This window comes from Suricata suricatta, chromosome 14, assembly GCF_006229205.1.
Source record: "Suricata suricatta isolate VVHF042 chromosome 14, meerkat_22Aug2017_6uvM2_HiC, whole genome shotgun sequence".
In the NCBI taxonomy this organism is placed as follows: Eukaryota; Metazoa; Chordata; class Mammalia; order Carnivora; family Herpestidae; genus Suricata; species Suricata suricatta.
This window is the reverse complement of record NC_043713.1, coordinates 81,364,977-81,384,401: the sequence shown is the minus strand read 5'-3', so window position 1 is coordinate 81,384,401 and position 19,425 is coordinate 81,364,977. Positions and strand designations below refer to the sequence as shown.

General features: G+C 52.3%; 2 protein-coding genes and 2 long non-coding RNA genes across 4 annotated transcripts in view; 2 read left to right on the top strand and 2 right to left on the bottom strand.

The window, feature by feature from the left end:
- Nucleotides 1–7,555, top strand: part of CCDC63 (coiled-coil domain containing 63) — a 36,071-nt gene extending 28,516 nt beyond the window's left edge. Inside the window, exons 10-12 of the mRNA XM_029922484.1 lie at nt 2,373–2,565; nt 4,994–5,197; nt 7,359–7,555. Coding sequence (XP_029778344.1) covers nt 2,373–2,565; nt 4,994–5,197; nt 7,359–7,504 — 543 coding nt within the window. The 3' untranslated portion in view covers nt 7,505–7,555. The remainder of the gene's footprint in view (nt 1–2,372; nt 2,566–4,993; nt 5,198–7,358) is intronic.
- On the bottom strand, nt 4,157–5,925 carry LOC115278055. Its single transcript, XR_003902667.1, has 2 exons — nt 5,890–5,925; nt 4,157–4,772 (listed from the first exon to the last, which is right to left on the bottom strand). It is a non-coding gene; the product is annotated as an uncharacterized LOC115278055 (long non-coding RNA).
- A 553-nt stretch (nt 7,556–8,108) lies between the features above and the next one.
- On the bottom strand, nt 8,109–16,111 carry MYL2 (myosin light chain 2). Its single transcript, XM_029922485.1, has 7 exons — nt 16,005–16,111; nt 14,662–14,751; nt 12,233–12,308; nt 10,807–10,911; nt 10,145–10,223; nt 10,008–10,056; nt 8,109–8,444 (listed from the first exon to the last, which is right to left on the bottom strand). Exons 1-7 carry the CDS (start codon nt 16,005–16,007, stop codon nt 8,346–8,348), a joined length of 501 nt encoding a protein of 166 aa, XP_029778345.1. The 5' UTR covers nt 16,008–16,111; the 3' UTR covers nt 8,109–8,345.
- Nucleotides 16,112–16,818: 707 nt separating this feature from the next.
- Nucleotides 16,819–17,596, top strand: LOC115278052. The gene is made up of 2 exons (XR_003902666.1): nt 16,819–17,009; nt 17,234–17,596. It is a non-coding gene; the product is annotated as an uncharacterized LOC115278052 (long non-coding RNA).
- The last annotated feature ends 1,829 nt before the right edge of the window (nt 17,597–19,425 follow it).

Below are 19,425 nucleotides of genomic sequence, written 5' to 3'. Positions count from 1 at the left end.
CCCCCCCCCCCCCCCCCCCCCCCCCCGCCAAGTCTTTCCATCCCCTCTTTGTTCCCTTGCCTGTAGCCTGACTTGGAGGCCTCTTACCTGCTGCTAAAGGTTATTTCCCTCTGCTGTGTTACTGGAGTTTTCCACACATCTTCCCTCTCCTCATCTCCTGATGCTCTGGGAGAAGTGGGTGCCCCGGTCCCTTAATGGGGGGCAGTGTTCCATAGGAGTTAGGCAACCAGGCCCTGGGCCCTTGGAACAAATGCTTGGGTAGGACTCTCAGAAAAGTCACTTCCTAGCTGTGTGACTTTGAGAAATTGACTCAACCTCTCTGAGCCTCTGTTTTCTACCTTTAACAATGATCTTCACTTCAACGGCACATGAGGTTTGAGCAAAGTCAAGCATCTACACACTAGGCACAGGGCAGAGCAGAGAATTATTCATGTAACTATTGTTGTTCATCACGTAAATTGGTAAAACCTCAAAATCGCCTCACCTTGGTACTAAATAATTGCTCAAGAAAGGAACCCGAGGTCAGGTACGTAGACTGTTCCACAGAAGGACGCTAAACACAAGTTCGCCTTTCTTCTCTGACCTCCACGTTCCCCATCTGAAACCTGGAGCAGTTGTGAGGCTGTGTTGAGACCATGTGTCGGGTGGCGGACGCCTGTTATCACAGCCCCGTCAGGCTCTGTTGGCCTGACCACGTGATCGTTAATGCACCTTCAGAGTGAGCGGGCGGCCTTGCTGTCACAGGAGGAAACTCAGTCCTGGGAGCCAGGACGGAGGAGGCCGCCCGGTGTGCTGGCCGAGTGGCAGTTCAGGTGGTGGCTTTCCTCTCCTGGCTGCGCTTCAGAGCCTCGGTGTCCTCACCTGGAAAATGGGTGTGTGAATGGGATTGTTATTTGGGACGATGCCCGAGCCACCGGGAAGGGGGCAGTCCTCACAGGGCCCAGGTCACCTTAGCAAGCTGAGCACTCGGAGGGAGTCAGGAAGCGACTGGAAGCTCTCAACCCAGAGCAGGGGCTCTCAGCCTGAAGGTGCACATCAGATTCCCCTCGGACGCCCAGGCTGCGCCCCAGACCAGATCATCTGAACCTCTGAGGCTGGGGTCAGGCAGCGGCATTTTGAAGCTCCTCCGTGATAGCAACGTGAAGCCGAGATCGCCCGCTGGGGCGCTCAGACCCCACCCTGCGTCAGATCCACCTGGAGGCTCATTGACACCCGCGTCGCCGGCCCGCTCCCAGAGCCTCTGATTCAGGGTCTGGGCTGGAGCCCAAGGATTTGCATTTCTAACAAGTTCCTGGTGAGGCTGGTGTGCCTGGGCCCCCAGGGACCCCACTTTGAGACCCACTGGGCTAGACCGTGTTTTAAACAGTGAGAGTGAGAGGTAAGATCAGTTTATTGGATCGAATGAGCCTTTAAAAATAATGAAACAGAGGGGTGCCTGGGTGGCTAAGTTGTTAACCAACTTTGGCTCCGGTCGTGATCTCACAGTTCATGGGTTCGAGCCCCGCATCAGGCTCTGTGCTGACAGCTCAGAGCCTGGAGCCTGCTTCAGATTCTGTGTCTCCTCTCTCTGCCCCTCCCCTGCTCGTGCTCTGTCTCTCTCTCTCTTAAAAATGAATAAATGTTTTAAAAAATAAAAAAAAATAAGGAAACAACAGAATAGAAAATCTGAAAACACACAATAAGAATATTGTGAATTGTTTATTTCAATTGATTAGATAATCTATATAAACACACACATATGTATGTTTACATGTGTGTACTATGAATTAGGCTGCATTATAAAACGTATTCCTTTCTATGGGCCACAATTAAGCCACCAGCTTTTAAATTTTTTTTAACATTTACTTTTGAGAGACAGAGAGAGACAGATCATCATCAAGGGAGGGGCAGAGAGAGAGAGAGGGACACACAGAATCGGAAGCAGGCTCCAGGCTCTGAGCTGTCAGCACAGAGCCCGATGCGGGGCTCGAGCCCACGAACTGTGAGATCATGACCTGAGCTGAAGTCGGACACTCAACCGACTGAGCCACCCAGGTGCCCCCAATCACCAGCTTTTAAAAAATGCTGTAACCAGTATACATGTAGACACACGTACATACATGCAAGTGAAACAAAACTTCCATTTAACAATATTTACCCTCACTACCTGCAGTGCATATTAGTATTTTCTCTTCCTTTCTTTTCTGTTCTATTTACTTTCTTTAAAATTAAGGCTCAGCTCATTGATTTTGCACCCCCTCAGAGGTTTGAAAATCTTTGTTCAGAGACTCTGGTTCCAGAGGGTCCCAAACCCCCATCTCCACTGAAAGTCGTCAGGGGTGGGCTGAGTTCAGCCCGGCTGACCTGGGGTGGGAATTGGGGTCTGTCACCAGGAGAAACTAAAGAAGACCACGGAGGAGGCAGACATGTATGAGACCAGCTACAATGAAATCAGCAAGACCTTGGAGCATCTCAAGACCTCGGTGGAGAGTCTGTTTAAAAAGCTAAATTGTGATGCCGCCATGATCCTGGGGCACTTAGGGGACACAGGGGAAATCACTGACACCAACCTTCCAGAGTACTTTGGTGAGTCAAGGGCAGGGGCCCGTCGGACGTTTAAGAACCATTTCTGGGGCTTTCTAGGAGCGGTCATGAGGATTTGCTCTCGGGGAGGCCCTGAGCCTGGCGGTGAAGCATGCGGGCTGTAGCGCCAGCCTCCCTGGGTTTGAGTCCTGGTTCTGGCTTCCTGGATCTGTGCCTTTGGCCAACGTTTCGAACCCTCTATACTTTAGATTTTTCATCTGAAAAAAAACAGGGAGTAAACCAATACCTACCTCGTAAGGTTGTTGGGAAGATTAAATAAATTAATAGTTCTTAAAGCTATGATCATATTAACAGATGCAGAAAAAGCACCTGACAAATTCCACATCCATTGATGATAAAAACCCTCGGCAAACTAGAACTGGAAGGGAACTTTCTGAGGCTTGGAGGGTGTCTACAAAACCTTACCAGCTAACCTCACGCTCACGGGTAAAAAACTGAATGTTTTTCCTTTAAGATCAGGAACCAGACAAGAATGTCTGTTCTCACTGCTCCTACTCAGTATCATAGGGGTGGTACTAAGCCACGCAATAAGGCAAGAAAAAGAACTGAAAAGCATACGGATTGGAAAGGAAGAAATAAAGTGCTCAGAGCAGTGCTTGGCAGGTAGCAAATGCCTATTGACTCGAACACACACATCTAGCCATAGGCCCTTAGCTCAGGATGGAGAAGGAAGATCATCACAATTTGGAGTGAATGGCTCGCTTTTAGAACACAGCCTAAGGTTCTTAATACAGTCTGTGTTTGCGAGTTTCCCAGTCGCCCCCTCCTGCTGGGCTCAGGGAGGAGCTAGGAGGCTCAGAGACTCAGCATATAGTGGCTTTCTTATAGCAAAAGGATGAAAGCAAAATCAGCAGGAGAAAAGGGGCATGGGGTGGAGTCTGCAGGAAGCCGGGAGCAAGTGTCCAAGGGTCCTCATCCAGAGGGGGTCAGAGAGGACACCCCGGAGAGACTGTGCCCAGGATTTTTGAGGGGAAAACGCGGTTATTTAGCATAAACATCTTTTATACATACAGGTTAGGCACACTGAGCCTCTATTATCAGTTAATGATGACAGGAACCTTCCTGAAATCCAAGGTCCCTGATGCCAGCCCCAGGCCAACCTGGGAAGTGGGTCTTTCAAGGGATGTCTAGGGGTCCTGCTGCATTAACTCTTTCCTGCCCACACCTCTCCTGTTCTACACAGCCCGGCCCCTGCTTACATTTCTCACTCTTGTCCTGCGCTCTCTCTCTCTCTCCTTGCTTGCCATCTCAAGTCACACCATTCTACGTGTTCTTCCAACCCTCCCCTCAGCACACCCCACCTCAGGGCCTTTGCACAGGCTGAGTTCCTTCTCATTCTCAGCTCTCAGTTTGAATGTCCTCTCCCTAGCAAAGCTTCCCTCCACTGCCTACCTGACGCTGGTGTCCCCTCCACGCACGCTGTCATTCCCTCTCGCGGCGGTCCTTTTACGTGACATCCGTGCACTCTGTTTCCAGGAGCTCTCCCTCCCTGAATCTGTGTGGTTTTGGAAGCTATTGCAAGTGCCAGATGCAAATATTTTTGGTCTCGGATTTTCAGAAAGAATGACAACAGTACAGGTAGCACGAGGTTTATTTAAGACATTCTCCAGATCCAGGAGTTACCGAATCTAGACAGTGAGCATCTGGAAAGCAAGGCATGTGTGTATCTTTCTGCGTACTTGTTGGATCTGTCCTTCTGTCCTACACGCTGAAGCTTACGAGCTTCGTCAGGGCCGAGAGTGCGTCTTCGCTGTTACAGTTGTTTTGTTTTATTTTCCCTCCACGCACCGCAGCACCCGGCCGTGTGCCTGGCGTGGTCGGCGTCCAACAATCACATGCAGAGTGGGTGTGGACACACGGCTCCAGTGAACGCACAGGGCTGTGACACGCCGCGGAAGGGGCGCTCCCCGGACCCGGCAGCCCGGAGAAGCAGTCCTGCAGGTGGCAGGGGCCTGAGGCAGGTCTCAAAACACCAGTAGGGGTTATTCAGGGAGGAGTGTAGGGAAAAGCATTCTAGGCAGAAGGAACAGCATGAGCGAAGGTCTGGAAGCCTGAGACTGAGTGCACAGTGGAAAAATCAGTAGTTTGAGTAGTTACTGTAACCGCTGGCTTCCCACCTTTTCACAGCTGCCTCCTGCGGAGCCTCTTCAGACATCCTTTTCCTAACTGTTCTCCTCAGGAAGTTTTAACTGCAGATAAAAGCTATAGTAGTTAATGTTCTGTATGTCTATGTTTTATGTTACTAAGTCAGATTTGTTTTGCTTCTCAAAAACCACATTTTGCCCTCTCGGGATGATAGTGCTCTCTGGAGAAGGCAGGGTGCAACCCAAGAGAAAGCCCTCGTCCTTAGAGGTGCACATGTCCCCATTCTCTGTCCCTTCCTTTCCTCTCACTGATTTTCTCCCCCCAGCCATCATCGAGAAGAAGACCAATGACCTGCTGCTGCTGGAGTCCTACCGGCGGGTCCTGGACGCGGAAAGGGCGGAGCCCGAGATCCCGCAGCCCTTCTTCAACCCGTTCTGGGGCGGCTCTGCCCTCCTCAAGCCTGCAGAACCCATCAAGGTCACCCCCCCGGTGTTCAGGGCTGACCCCTTCAGCGACAGGCTGGATGAAGGTGAGTTCTCTTTCTCCCCCAGCTGCACAGGCTGCTGGGGGCCCGTGCCGGGCAGCGTCTGAGTGCTGAGCCTCAGTTTCCCTTTATGAGCCCTGTGGGCCCAACCATTCCATCGGGGTCCATCATGGCTGTGGCGCCTTGACTTGTTTTGCCTGGGGACGCGTCTCTCCACAGTGCGGTGACCCAGCCGCAGAGCCTGAAGCGTAGTGATCCTGGATGGTTTTTTTTTTTAAATCACTACTTTGTGATCATTTAAAATGAACCTTAAAGTGCCCGGAGTTTACAAATCGGCAAGTTGCAGGGCACAAGATTCCCTAGTCCCTTCTCTCCCCTTTCCCTGTGCCCCTGAGTCTTACCCCGCCCGCGGCCATTCCCGGCCCCCCAACCCTGTCCCGCGACCTCATGGGTGAGGCCTCTGCGGCCTGGTTGGCGACAGGAGCCTGACTGTGGCCCCCGGCGGGTTGTCAGTTTTCCTTCCTGACCCTGCCCTCGCGCGGGGAGAAAATCGGCCCCACCGGGTTTGGAGGGCGGTGAGGTCACAGGCGCGGCAAGCCTGGGACGCGGACACAGCTGTGAGGCCCGCCCCCGCTCGGTGCAGACCGGCCCTTCACGGGTCGCGCCCCCAAGGTTCTGAGATGCAAGCAGGGCCGTGTTCACGGCAGCCCCCAACGGGAAACGACTGAACTGCTCACCCGTTAGAGACTGGCTGTGTGAGTTCCAGGCCCCCCGCCGCGCGGCAGGGTCCCTGTGCGGTCGCGGGCAGGGGTGCTGCAGGCAGGGGTGCTGCGGGCAGGGGTGCCGCGGGCCGCGTAAACTCCCCCCCCCCCCGCCCCGCAACACACACTATATAAACTCTCACCCACACACTCTCAAATTTGTCAGTTATATATAAATTACATACGTGCAATTACGTATGGATTATAGGATATATAACCATGGCTGCGGCGCCTATATCCTATAACATCCGGGGGACTTTGGGCCATGTCTGGAGATACTTTGTTGTCACACCTGGGAGGTGGGAGATGCTGCTGCCATCTAGTGGCCAGGGAAGCTGCTAGAAATCCCACAGAGTACGAGACAGCCCTGGACAACCCTGGTGTGTAATAGGGAAAGAGATGTGTATAATGAGAGAGAGAGGAGGAGGAGGAAGGGGTCTTGATTCTGCATATGAAAGCAAAGGATTTATAGGCAGATTTGCAGGCGGAATTTCTAGGTGGTGCTTACAGACCAGTGGGCTGTTCCCTGTCCAACAATTCTGTAGAGTTGAAACTGTTTTCCAATGGTCTTGAGCAACTTTAGTAATCAGAAAATCAGATTTTTTTTAAGGCTGCCTCATCTCTCTAAGCAGGGATCAAGCATGGAGGTGTGTCAGAGATGGAGGGGGAGGACTGAGGAAGGGCGTCAACACACGCACACGCACACGCACGCACGCGCACATCTCTGGTTTGATTGAATCGAGGCAACCGAAACTCGGCAGGAAGGAAAGCTGGGTCTGGGGTCTGGTGTTGGAACCTTTGCTCAGCTTCTCTCCTCCCTTCGAGTTCCTAAAAGAGGAGGAGGGTGGCTGGGCCAGATGCCGGTAACGCTACCCTCTCCAGGTCAGGAACCTGCAGACGATGTCTTCACTTCTGCTCACGGGATGTTGATAAACATGAGTTCTCTTAGCTCACTAGTCTCTATGGGTCATATGTATGAATTAGAAGAGGCACCCCCTCTGGACAGATTAATTAAGGGGCCCCTTCTGTGTAGACATGGTTTGGCAATCAAGTGGGGCAAGGGCTGGATTTCAGCCCATCCATTCACCTGTCCCCCTAGATGTCTCTGTTCAGTCTACATCCTGAACAACAGCACATGGTGGCCCTGTCTCATTGATATTAAACTCAGCTCAACTTTGCATACTTCTCTGGGAGAAAAAACAGTTACCATCTGGGCATCCCTGGGCAGTACACCTCTGCCGATGCACCTGCTCCCTGAACCTCAAGAATATTCACACCCCACCCCCAGCACTGTGGAGGGAGCCCAGACAAGGCTTGGACATCCTTGCCTTGGGCATCCGTGAACGGGGTAGAGAGGCACCGTCCCTGGGAAGGAAGCGTCCCATCCCCACCCCTCGCCGGGTTCGATCTCCCAGCTCCTCACACGAGCCCCGTCTCTGACGCAGTGGACCAGCCCCTGGACCACAGCAGCCTTCGGCGGCTCGTGCTCAGCGACTGCACTGCGAAAGAGTTTCGAAACAGGAACTCGCACTTAGGCAGCATACCGGACAAGGGGGACGTCCTGAGGCCCAAGAAGAAGGTAGTGGGCTGAGGTGGACAGGGCCGCATTTGTACCAGAGGTAATAAATGTTCTGTTCTTTAACCCCAGCGTCTCCTCAGACTCATTACGTAGAGACCAGATTAGGGTTCTGGGAGCCCCTGTGGGACACGGGAGAGAAGTCGGAGCACTGAGAGGTCACCAGGGCTCCCGAGCCCCCTGAGATGGGGCTCCGTTATCTGAAATTAGAGATGAACCTCTTACAGTTAACAGACATGATTTTTTTCTTTGCCAAATGAGCCATATTCTTAGCATGAATGTGAGGCCTCTTGCTCTTAATTCATCATGGGGCCCGGCTGAGCACATTTATGGGAGAAACATCCCAATGGCGTCCTGAAGGGAAGGATGTCGCGGAAGCTAGGCGCAGTGGAAGCTGAGCTCTCTGGAAGATAGGGCCGTGGTCCTCTAGTTACCATTCCAATAAATTGTGGCCCTTAATAGAAACAGTCCTGAGTGGCTGTGAAGGCCTATTGCAAATAAAGAGTCACTGGGATTCAATAATAATGACAGCAGGGACATCACTCACTCATACTCTGCCTTCATGGGAACTAGCAAAGGACGTTTCCTTACTCTTCTTCTGTCAGACAAACGCCATGAGCAAATACACAACCTCCTGTTTATTGGCACACAGCTCCTGGATGGATTTCCATCTGCAGGATGTGCGGCCTAGGAGTATCTTGCAACTACTGAGGTTGCAAAGAAGACAGAGGTGGATAACGAGGCAGCCCCGCGGCTAACAGGCCAGGAGCAGGGATGGCGGCATTACTGGGCAAGGTGGGAGGAGGCGGGGACCACCTCCTGCCAAAGACAAGCCCGGGGTTGGGTGATGAGGCCCTCAGTCCTTCTCTTCTCCGTGGGTGATGATGTGGACCAGGTTCTTATAGTCCAAATTGCCAGTCACATCGGGGGGGAAGGCTGCGAACATCTGGTCAATCTGCAAAGAACCAGAACCGGCAACACGTGCTGAGTGCGGCAGGAGGGCAAGTGAGAGGGGCAGCTGTGTGGGGGCGGCCCCGGAGCAGAGGCAGAGGGGTGTGGCGGGCATGGGACACGACTCAGGGCCCCCTCCGGGAAGGCCTCGTGGCTCAGCTGCTGTGGAGAGCTGCCAGCCCCCAGGTCACGGTCTACCTGGGTGCGTAGTGAGGCCCAGTGTGGGGCCTCTAGCTCCAGGACTCCCTGCGGGGCAGGCGGCAGGGAGCCAAGGCACTCCTAAAGCCCGAATCAAGCCCCCCATCTCCGTCCGTGCCTCCTTGCTTCCCTGCCCTCCTGCAAGGGCTGACCCCGAGGGCCGTCCCGTCGGGAGGTTCCTGGGAATCCAGCCTGCAGCGGGTGAAGCTGGGGTTGCAGGCTTGGGGGTTGCAAAGGGGCTGAGCAGGCTATGCCGGGGAGCGAGGGGGGCTGGTGGGGACTGTGGGGAAACACAGACGCAGCCCACCTCCAGAGGTGCCTGCGGCCCAGGCCCGGCCGGGTAGGGCCGTGTGGGCAAGGAGGGCGGACTCTTTGAGGGAATCTGAGTCTTTGAGGGAAACTAGAAATCTAGATTTTTAACGTGCAGTATCCACACTGAGAAAGTATCGGCTAGTTATTTTTAAAAATACACATTGGCTAATAAAGCTAACACGTTATGGTGGGCTTACCTCGTGCCTAGCACTTCCTGCATATCGACTTGTTTAACCCTCACAGAGCACTAAGAGGGAAGTTTTATTACTGTCCCCACTTTACAGATGAGGAAAGTGAGGCACAGTGAGGTCCAAGAGCTTGTCCAGACTCACCAGGCTGGTGGGAGGTGAAGGGCAGGCTCTTTGAACTGCTTGAGTTTTGGTGGGGGAAGCAGGGGGGGAGACTCTAAATAAAATTTTTAGCGAAATGTGAAACCTGCTGAAATCAGGCCTGACAAGGGGCTATTTTAAATAGATTCAGGTTCATTAATGATCTCAACAGGATCATGGCTTACTGATACAGGACTTTTGGTGAATTAGCCAAGTGCCCCTCCTTCCAGGCACTTCACTGCCACCTGCCAGAAAAATCATATAGGTGTCTGTCTGTCTGTTTTTTTAAAGAAGTGTATCAGGACACTTTACTGCTGCCGGCTGGAAGACAGTTGCAACAAACACATACTTTACAATGTGTTTTATGAGTCCAGCATCCAGGAGAGTTGTGCAGTGCAGAACCTTCACGACAGTACGGGGTACCCTGCAAACCACCCTCACAACATTAGGAAACTGGTGCTCTAACCAGGAGTAGACCTGGGTTGGAATCCAGGCCCCAGCATTTCCTAGTAGTGTTGTCCTTTTAGGCACGTGACTAACTTCCCTGGGCCTCAGTTTCCCCATCTATAAAATGAGAATAATACTAGTAGTGCCTACCACGTAGGGTGATTGAGGGAGTGAAATGAGGGAGGGGCTCAGTGGAAGGCCCTGGCTCAGGGTGGGACCAGGGGTGTGTTAGAAAGTGGGGGCCACAGGAGCTGGGTGCCGTGTGTCCAGGGTGCCGTTACCTCCTCTTTGGAAAATCTCTCTGCCTGCGTGGTCAGCATGTCCCGAACGCTGCCAAAAGAGAACAGGGGGTGTTGGTGGCAGGTGTGTGTATGGGAGGCAGGGGACCCCCACGTCCTCCCCCACAGACCCCACTCACTAATCAGCCTTGAGCACCCCTTTGCCTTCAGGGTCAAACACCTTGAACGCGTTGAGTATGGTCTCCTCGGGGTCTGCTCCTGAAACAGAAAGCAGGGTTGAATCATGCCAGGGGCGGCTGGGAGCCCATGGTACCCCAGGAGGCAGGGCCCCTCAAAGATGGGGGAGCCCGAGCAAGGCTGCTTTGCTTGGAGGAAAGGCCCTGCCTTCCTCTGAGCACTGAACCTCGGTAATTAGAAAGAGTGGGCTGAGGACCCAATCATTTCTGAGCAAACCCAAGGTCAAAAGAGGATCTAGATTCAGAAAGACTGGGATTCGAATCCTGACTCGAGCATTTGTTAGCTGTGTGGCCACAAGCAAGTGGCTTTCCATCTCTGAGCCTTTAGATGGGGTATAAGAATAGAATCTACCTCCCAGATGCCAGATGAGGTCATGGGTTCAGAGTATGTAGCAGGGGGTCTGGCTCGGAGCAGCGTTAGCTGCTGCCTCCGCCCCTCCCCCCCCAGTGTCACCTTGTCGTCACCTTCTGCCAACGCCCCTGGGAAGCCTCCTAATGCTTTAATTCATGCCCAAAGACAAAGACACGTAAAGATACACACACACACAGGTACACAAATGCAGATGCACAGACACGGACTCGCACAGAGACACTCATGAACTTACCCTTAAGTTTCTCCCCAAACATCGTTAGGAACACAGTAAAGTTAATCGGACCTGGAGCTTCCTTGAGCATTTCGTCAATTTCCTCATTTTTCACGTTCACGCGCCCTAGGGCAGGAGACAGATACACTCAGGGCCCCCTCGCCGGGGCAGAAACGCTGTCAGGACCCTGGCATTTGCCCTCCTGGTGCCGCTTCACGGAATCTAGTCTAGAGACAAGCAGAGATGGAGTGGGCGGGGCCCAAGATTCCACGAAAAGATGTTGTCCACAGTGTCATTTATAATAGCTGGGGGCGTCTGGTGGCTCCGTGGGTTAAGTGTCGGACTTCGGCTCAGGTCACCATCTCACGGTCTGTGAGGTCGAGCCCCGCATCAGACTCTGTGCTGACAGCTCAGAGCCTAGAGCCTGCTTCAGATTCCGTGTCTCCCCCTCTCTCTCTGCCCATCCCCCACCATGCTCTGTCTTTGTCTCAAAAATAAATAAACATTAAAAAAATTAAAATAGGCCACTGGACACAGCCCAAACATCTAACGTGGTGAGGGGTTAGCTATTTTTATAATAGGGTCTTCAGAACCTGGAACATTTTAAACAGATATTTTAACTTTTTACTGAAATGGAAAATGCTCCTATTACAAATGATCCCTTTCTCGGTTGGAGGTGGGAGGGACTGAGCAGAATCACCTTGGGGAACTTTTTCAAATTACTCCAGCAACCCACACGGCCTCGGACATTCTCCCAGATCCTGCGCTAGCCTCAGCCACAAGCCCGTATAGCGCCTTTGTGCAAATGCTTAAAAGTCACCCCTTCTTAAGGTAATTTATGTTTTAAATATAAAAATCTACAGTGGCCACAAATGTGAATAGTAATCTGTAGAATTGTGTAGTGCACAACCCGCTCAGCCATTCATGGCGGCCCTGAGTTCTGGGAGTAGGAGTGGAGGGGGGTGGGTGGTGGCAGGATGGACATGTATATTTTGAAAAAGCTCCATACACTCATGCTCACACTACTGAGATGTTACATTTAAAAAGCTGGACCCAAAATCTCAAAACCAACAACAACAAAAATTCCACACACAAAAAACCAAATGCACCTAGAAAAGACTGAGAGATTGAAGTGTTACAGTGGAATGTGACCTAATGGTTAATGTTTTCTCCTTTATACTTTTCTGAATTTTCCAAATTTTCTGTTGTGAGCTGGCATTGCATTCAAAATCACAGCAAAAACAGTTAGTTTAACAGAGAAACGAAAGATATGTGAAGAGACTCCAAGCCTCAATGCTTCTTTGCTTATCCTCTGAAGTCTGAAAGGCCAACCATGATGGAGCCGTTTCTTTGGAAAATGACAAGCTTTGACCTTTTCAGTGGCCCCTTTTCCACCTCTCAGGAGGGTGGGATGAGACCTTCCTGCAGGCCTAGAGGGGGCACATACCAAGGGCCGCAAAGGTGTCCCTCAAATCATTCTTGTCGATGAAACCGTCTCTGTTCTGGTCCATGATGGTGAAGGCCTGTGGAAGGAGGCGGCGGCCGGTCAGCCCGGGAGAAGCTGGTGGAGGAGCCCCGGGCATCAGGCCACAGATTGGGGGGCGGGGGGGATACGGGGTCTGGGGTCGAGGGAGCGCTGGAGGACGTCAGATCAAGGGTCGGAGATTGGAAACTGGCCGCTCCTCAGAACGTTAGGCACCACGTTCCCCCATGATCCAGACACCCCGCGAGCGTCTGCCCAGGAGAACTGAGAACATCTGTCCCCGTGGAAACCGTGCCTGGACGTCCGCAGCAGCGGCTTTACAACGGCCCGCCCCGGAAACAGCCCCATGTCCTTCAGCGGGTGGACGGACACCCCGAATGTGGTCTGGCCGCGCGATGGGTTACGACTCAGCACTAAAGAGGAAGGAGATCCTGACACCAGCCACAACACGGATGAGCCCGGACACATGATGCCGAACGAAAAAAAGTCAGGGCAAAAGGCCACATACTGTACGATGCGTTTCTACAAAATGCCCAGAACGGGCAAATCTGTAGGAACTGAAAATAGATCAGCGCTGGTCGGAGGCTGGGGGTGGAAGGGAAGGGGAGTGACTGCTAATGGGGGTGAGGTTTCTTTCTGGGGCGATAGAAATGTTTGGAAGTTGGTGGTGATGGCTGCATAGCTCCCTGACTGTAGCAAAACACCATCGAATTGCACACGGAGTTTTAAAAAGGAGAATTTAAGGTGTGTGACTTATATTTCTATAAAGTTGTTACTTTAAAAATCAAGTGAGGGGCAGCTGGGTGGCTTAGTCCGTTAAGCATTCAGCTCTTGATTTCCACTCAGGTCAAGAGCTCACGGTTCTTGAGTTCAAGCCCCGCATCCAGCTCTGTGCTAACAGTGCAGACAGAGCCTGCTTAAGATTCTCCCTCCCTCGCTATCTGCCCCTCGCCTGTGCATGCATGCTCTCTCTCACATAAATAAATATAAATCAAGTTAAAAGTAAAATAAAAAATCAAGTTAACGCCTGGGGTCTCATCAGCAGCCCCCACCCCCCAAAGCCCAGTTATCTGTAAAATGGGGCCAGCAATCTTTCCCAGGTGGCTCCAAGCGCTTACAAATGCTTTGTAGATGACTTTTCTTCTCTATGTTTTTTGAGTTCTTTGTAGCTGGTGACTGAAAGTGATTGCACCTCCCCACACCCTCCAGCAGCTGATCTCATTCCGGAGACGGGGACTGGGGGTGGGGTGTGGGGTGGAGTATTCTCCCTGGAAGGTGACGATTTCAAGTTCAGATATGACATTTCATCGTGGGAGTTGGTCTTTCCGGGGGGCCTCGGGGACACGGCATTCCTGTGATCTGAACGTTAGTGAGGGCAAGAAATGTTAGGGGTTTGCTTCCCATTTGGAAGTCCCAAAAGGTTTTCCCTTTGATAGAGGACACACCGGCCTCTTCTGCGTCTTTTCATCCGGAGGCACAGGTGGGAGTGTGGCCGACTCAGTGTGAGCCGCGGGGTCTGTTGGAAAGTTCATTGGAGTCTGTCCTTCTAAGCCTGCGGGCAGTGGCCTAATTTGCCCTAATTAATACTTAGGTTTATTTAATAAGGCGCACTCCCCTTGGATGTGACAGGGTTTCAGCCTTGCTCCTGTCCAACAATGGATGGCTGTATAATTTAAAATCTAAGAGATACTCATTTTCATCTCTCAGTTTGGCAGAAATAAAATTTTTAGGCTCTTAATACTCAAGGTTGGTGTGGGGGGAAAGGCACTTTTTCCTTTTGGGGCCGATGGGAGTAGGAATTAGTACAACGTTTCTGGAGGGCAAGTGCTTCTAGTTGTTTTTAGTTCCTTTTTTAAAGTTCCTGTGACCCAACACTTCTGCTTTTAGGAATTTACCCCAAGGAAACAAGCAAAGATGTGTTATTTATAATCGCAGAGCATTCTAAGCAAATGTAACATCCAGCCATGGGAAGTGGTTTCGATAAATTGATAGAAAATGTTGATGCGGAATTGCTCAAAGAAAAATAGCAAACTAGTTTAAAAATAGCTTAAAGGTATATGCGCACAATACAAAAATGACTTGAAGGGCAGATATTAAAATGTTAACTGATTATCTCTGGGTTGTAGAATTATAGGTCATTTTTGTGTTCTTCTTGGTGCTTTTCTGAAGATTTCCCCCAACATTTGCAACAAGAAATACGCTTTACTTTGAGATTGGCAAAATTATTAAAAATAATTCCTTTAAATGCTTCATGCACATGTTGAGACTGAATTTGGGGGTGTTTGGAGGATAAAAACCTCTAACCACCAGGTCCCTGTGGGAACGGGGGACGGGAACGTTCCTTCTAACAGGTGGGAATCTCCATCGGGCGATGATTGAACAGCTGCACCCACCTCCTTAAATTCCTGGATCTGGGTCTGTTCAAACATAGAGAACACGTTGGAATTGGCGCCTTCTGCTCTCTTCTTGGCTTTCTTAGGTGCCTGCGGGGGAGGGGTGAGCATCAGTTAAGGAGTCAGAAGCTGGGCGTTGGGTCCCATCTCTGGGTGAGCCTCAGCCGCTCATCTGTGAAACGGGCTACGAGGCCCAGTCTCATCTCAGAATGGTGGACCCAGAATGCACCCTGATTCTGGTGGATCGTCCGAGACCGTGGGTTTGTGGCACCACCTTTGTGAACTAGAGGAGGTGAGGACGCGTCTCTGGGGAAGGCGGTAACACTTCCAGATCAGCCCCGGTGGGACCCAGCTGCCTCTGTTCCAATGCTTTTCACAAAAAAAGTTCAGTAATGCACAGAAGGAGAATTGATTGGGGAGGGGAACCGTCAGGCTCACTAAACCGTGAGGAACGCCGAGATGAAATGACACTTCCTCGGCGTGTTAAAACCCACCGCTCCCCCTCCCCAGTTCTCCTGTGATCCAAATGGCAGTGAAATATCTTCTCTAAATGTTCCGTCCTTGTGTGCGTGCACACAGTGCAGAGAAGGGCAAGTTAACATTTGTCTCCACCCGCTTCTCTCTGACTTTAAGTAGTGAGAGCAAACACTAGAACACTGTACATACATGATTTCATGTAATCTTGTCAAGTAGAGGCTATGGTTACTGTGGCTATTTAACTGGGGAGTCTACTGGGGCTCAGAGAGGTTGGCTCACTTGCCCAAGGTCACACAGGCACAAAGACGCAGGACCGGAGTTGCACGTGGGCAGTCTGACTCCAGAGTCCGGGTCCTGAACCATTCTCCTACACTGGCCCTGATTTGGGAGCTTCCTGCTTCGGGAAGGGGACCCCTAACCAAACAACACGCCGAGGGGAGGGGGGAGAAGGAGAAAGGTTTTAAATTTGCAAGTTCAAAAGGTGAAAACAAAAAGATTCTTTTTCCCAGCTGCCTGAACAAGAGAAAAGAATTACAATTTGATCCTTAAAAGCGTTCAATCCCATTTTGCGAGCCCTGGGAGCTATTGATTCCTCGAGAGGTCAGTAGACAAGCCATAAAAAAGCCAACCCTCTTATTTTGTTTTTGCGAGTCCCTGGGAGCTGCTGTTATTTGTGGCTTATCGGGGCATCGATTGGGGTTCCTCTGTGCGCACACAGCAAGCACTGCTTTTTCCACCAGGGCCTGGGGCCCTCAAAGGCCACCTCTCTGCCCTTCCCCCCTGGTCCTCTGCTGGTAGGTGGTGTGTCCTCCCCCACCCGCTCCGGGGCATCACCCCTCACGGAGCCCGGAGCCCTCACTACTCACCATGGTGGGACGGACACAGCACTGCTCCCCAGGAGAATCCTACAGGCTGCCCAGCTCTCCTCGGCCCGGGAACAATAAATACTTCCTCCCCACGTTTAAAAATAACCCCATGACCACTTTTGGCAGTAATAGGTGAGGCGGACACCACCTAAGCCCCCCCCATCCCATGCCGTTCTTCTGAAGTAAGGGGAGCTCACTCGCCACCCAGTGACACATGAGACCCAAAAAGGCATTCAAGGTTAAAGAGACAGGCGGCCGGGTCACAGGGAGAGATGCTGCACACTTTCGGCAGCACTTGGGCGGGACACACTTGTGCTTGTCAATTTTGAGAAAGAAAACGGCACGGAGAGGAGACGTTAGAATTCTCTAACAGGATCAGGGTCCCACCCCAGGGCCTTTGCACCTGCACTTCCTTCTGCCTGGGGAGTTTTCCATCAGACATCTGCGAGGCTCCCTCCCTCCCCTCCCTCAGATCTTTGCTCAAATATCACCTTCTCTGTGAAACCTCCCCACCATCCTGTTGAAAACAGGCACTCGCCCTCGGCCCTCCAGAACCCCTTCTCTGCTTTGTTTTCCTGCATGGCACTTACCACTTCCTGGCGTTCGGTGTACTTCACGTATTTATTTTGTTCCCTGTCCGTGAACAGTCAGCTCAGGAAAGCAGGGTCCTTTTCGGTTTTCCTCACCATTCTCTCCCTGGCTCCGAGCTCGAGGCTGGCACACAGCAGCTGCTCAATGAATGCTTGCTGATTGAAGAAATAACAACTTTCCCTTACCGAGTGCTGCTATGTGCCAAGTACTGTGTACACATGTCTCACGCTCATGTTTAACTTTCCAGACACCGTGTGGGGTAGGGACCACCCTATTCTCTGCGTCCCCCTTTATGGGGCCCCACCGTGCCAGGCACCGTGCTAGCCTAAGGGGAGACGGATGCCAAGAGGTGGCCTCGCTGCCGTCATGACACTGTGTAAGAAGGACGCACAAACAGCGGAATGCACAACCCAGGTAATTCCAGGGAGTAACAAATCTTACACACGTTTGGAAGTGATGGGGGGTCCACTCTGAGCAGAGACTGAGGGAGAGTGCTTTTAGCAACGGGGACAGGAAAAGCCTCAAAGGAGGGACAGAAGGACCCGTGTGGCTGGACTCCGGTGAGTGAGGGAGCAGGGGCACAAAGTGAAGCCTGGGAGGCCGGCGGGACAGATCACAGCCTCGGGATTTCATTCCAGAAGCAAGAGGGGTTCAGAGCGGGAGGCCCTTTGTCCAGCCAGGGCCCAGCGGCGTCCTGATGCGCGAGCAAGGCCAGCAAGCCCCTCCTGGGAAGGAGAGCCTATCAGGAAAATCAATCCACAAATACGTTCTCAGTTGCTCTGATGTGCTGGAACCTTCCGTGGATTCTGCTGGAGAAAACTGGCAAGATCCTTGGCCCCCAGGCATGAACAAACTAATAAAGGAGTGAGGCCGACTTTGCCCTCCCGGCCTGAGTGGGGATGGTTAGAATGTCTCCATTTGACCCGAGAAGGTTTGAGGCCGAGAGTGGAGTGATTTAGCCCTCAGGCTGGGAAGTCCAATAAAACTGCATTTGAACTTGAGCTCTGTGTGACCTTGGGCAAGTGACTTCACCTCTCTCAGCGCATAAAGTGGGAATGATGAAAAGATGTTCTTTACGAGGCTTTCCGCAGAGCAGAAGGAGATGCGGCCCGGCGGGCGTCACTCACCTCCCCTCTCAGGAAAACAGTCAATTTGGGGGCACAAACCCAAGAGCCTCTTTCCAGTCACACACAGCTTAGAATTACCCAGAGCATCTTCCAACAGAATCTTTAATAACAAAAGGTGCGTTTCTTTCTGTGTGTGCACAGGCATGTGTACACATGCATCAGAATGGACACACACACACACACGTGCTCTTGCACACAGTGCACGACAGACACGCACACTCAGGCCCGTACCGGCTCACACGCCCATGCACACGCACACGCGCACGTGCACACACATCAGTCTAGAAGAGCTTCTCCGACAACACCAGAATAAATGTTTCCCTAGCTAATAGGCACACCATGGATTTTCGTTAAAACACTTGTGTGAGCAGTCAGCAGCTGTAAATGGCCAAGCAAAATGGTTGTTGCAGCCAGAGTGGATGTGCAGAATGCATGGTGGGGGGCGGGGAGCCCCAGGTTCAGGGGTGGGATGGGCTCAGGCGCTCCGGGGACACGTGGGTGTATTAGTGGGGCTTGGAGGACACACTGTATTCAACTGGACCTTTCCGAGGGAGGACGGGGAGAGAGTTCTGGCTCAGTAGCTAGAGGTGTAGGGACTCAAACAGGGCACTAAGCTTTCTGGGGCCTCAGTTTCCTCATCTGGAAAATGGAGACCATAATAGCGCATATCCCCATCAGGCTCTTTGGAGCGAGATTAAGTGTGTCAGTGGGATTCTGGGAACATGGCGGCCTGGAGAGCATGGACCCCCATGGCTGCCAGGACGTGGGGCCCACAGGATGTGTGTCAGGTCTTGGGCTCTGCTGAGAGGACTGGAGGCCCGAGGCACCCCCCTTGCCAGTGGGCTGGGCTTGGGTCTAGGTAGCCTCTGAGGGGTGTGTTTCAGCACCAACCTCAAGAGCGCGCTGGAGAGAAGAAGCCGAGCGGGTGAGCTAGGGGGGCTAAGACAGCTTGCGCTCGAGTCACAGACTCACAGGGCCCAAGCCCCCGCCTTGCCACTGCCGGTGGGATTCCTAGGGCTCCAGACAAGGGTCACGGAGCCGAAGAGAAAAGTAACTGCCTACCCGAGGTTCCCCGAAGTCCAGGAGAAGAACGCCGGGCGGCACATCACGCCGGCAACCCCTACAGCAATCGGAAGACAAACCTGGCGTGTCCGTTTCCGACGGCCGCTGTACAACAACTGTCATACAGGCGGAGGCCTGAGCAGCAGCAGTTCACGGCCCCACACAGGGTTCTCGCGGTCGGAAGCGGAAACCGGGCTGGCACGGGCTTGCCCCCTCCGGAGGCGCCAGTGGGGAAGCCTTGCCTTGCCTTTTCCGGAGCCTGCCACATTCCGTGGCTCATTTGGTGGCCACGTCTATCCGGTCTCCGACTCCAAACTCTCTGTCCCTCCTGCCTCTCTTCCATCTTCTGAGGACCCCCTGAGACTATCTTGGGGCCACTAGGATAATCCGGATACCTCCCCCTTTGCCGGATCCGTCATCACGCTGCAAAGGCCATTTTGCCACGCAGGCTAACACAGCCACAGGTTCTAAGGATTAGGATGTGGACATCTTTGGGGGAACTTTAATGCTGCCTACCCACCACGCCTGGAGAAACAGAACGGCTGGAGAAAACAGATCAACAGCTGAGGAGTATTAATTACAACAATAAAACTTAAGTCAAGATTCATAGAACCATACACTAGGAAAAGGTCAATTTTATT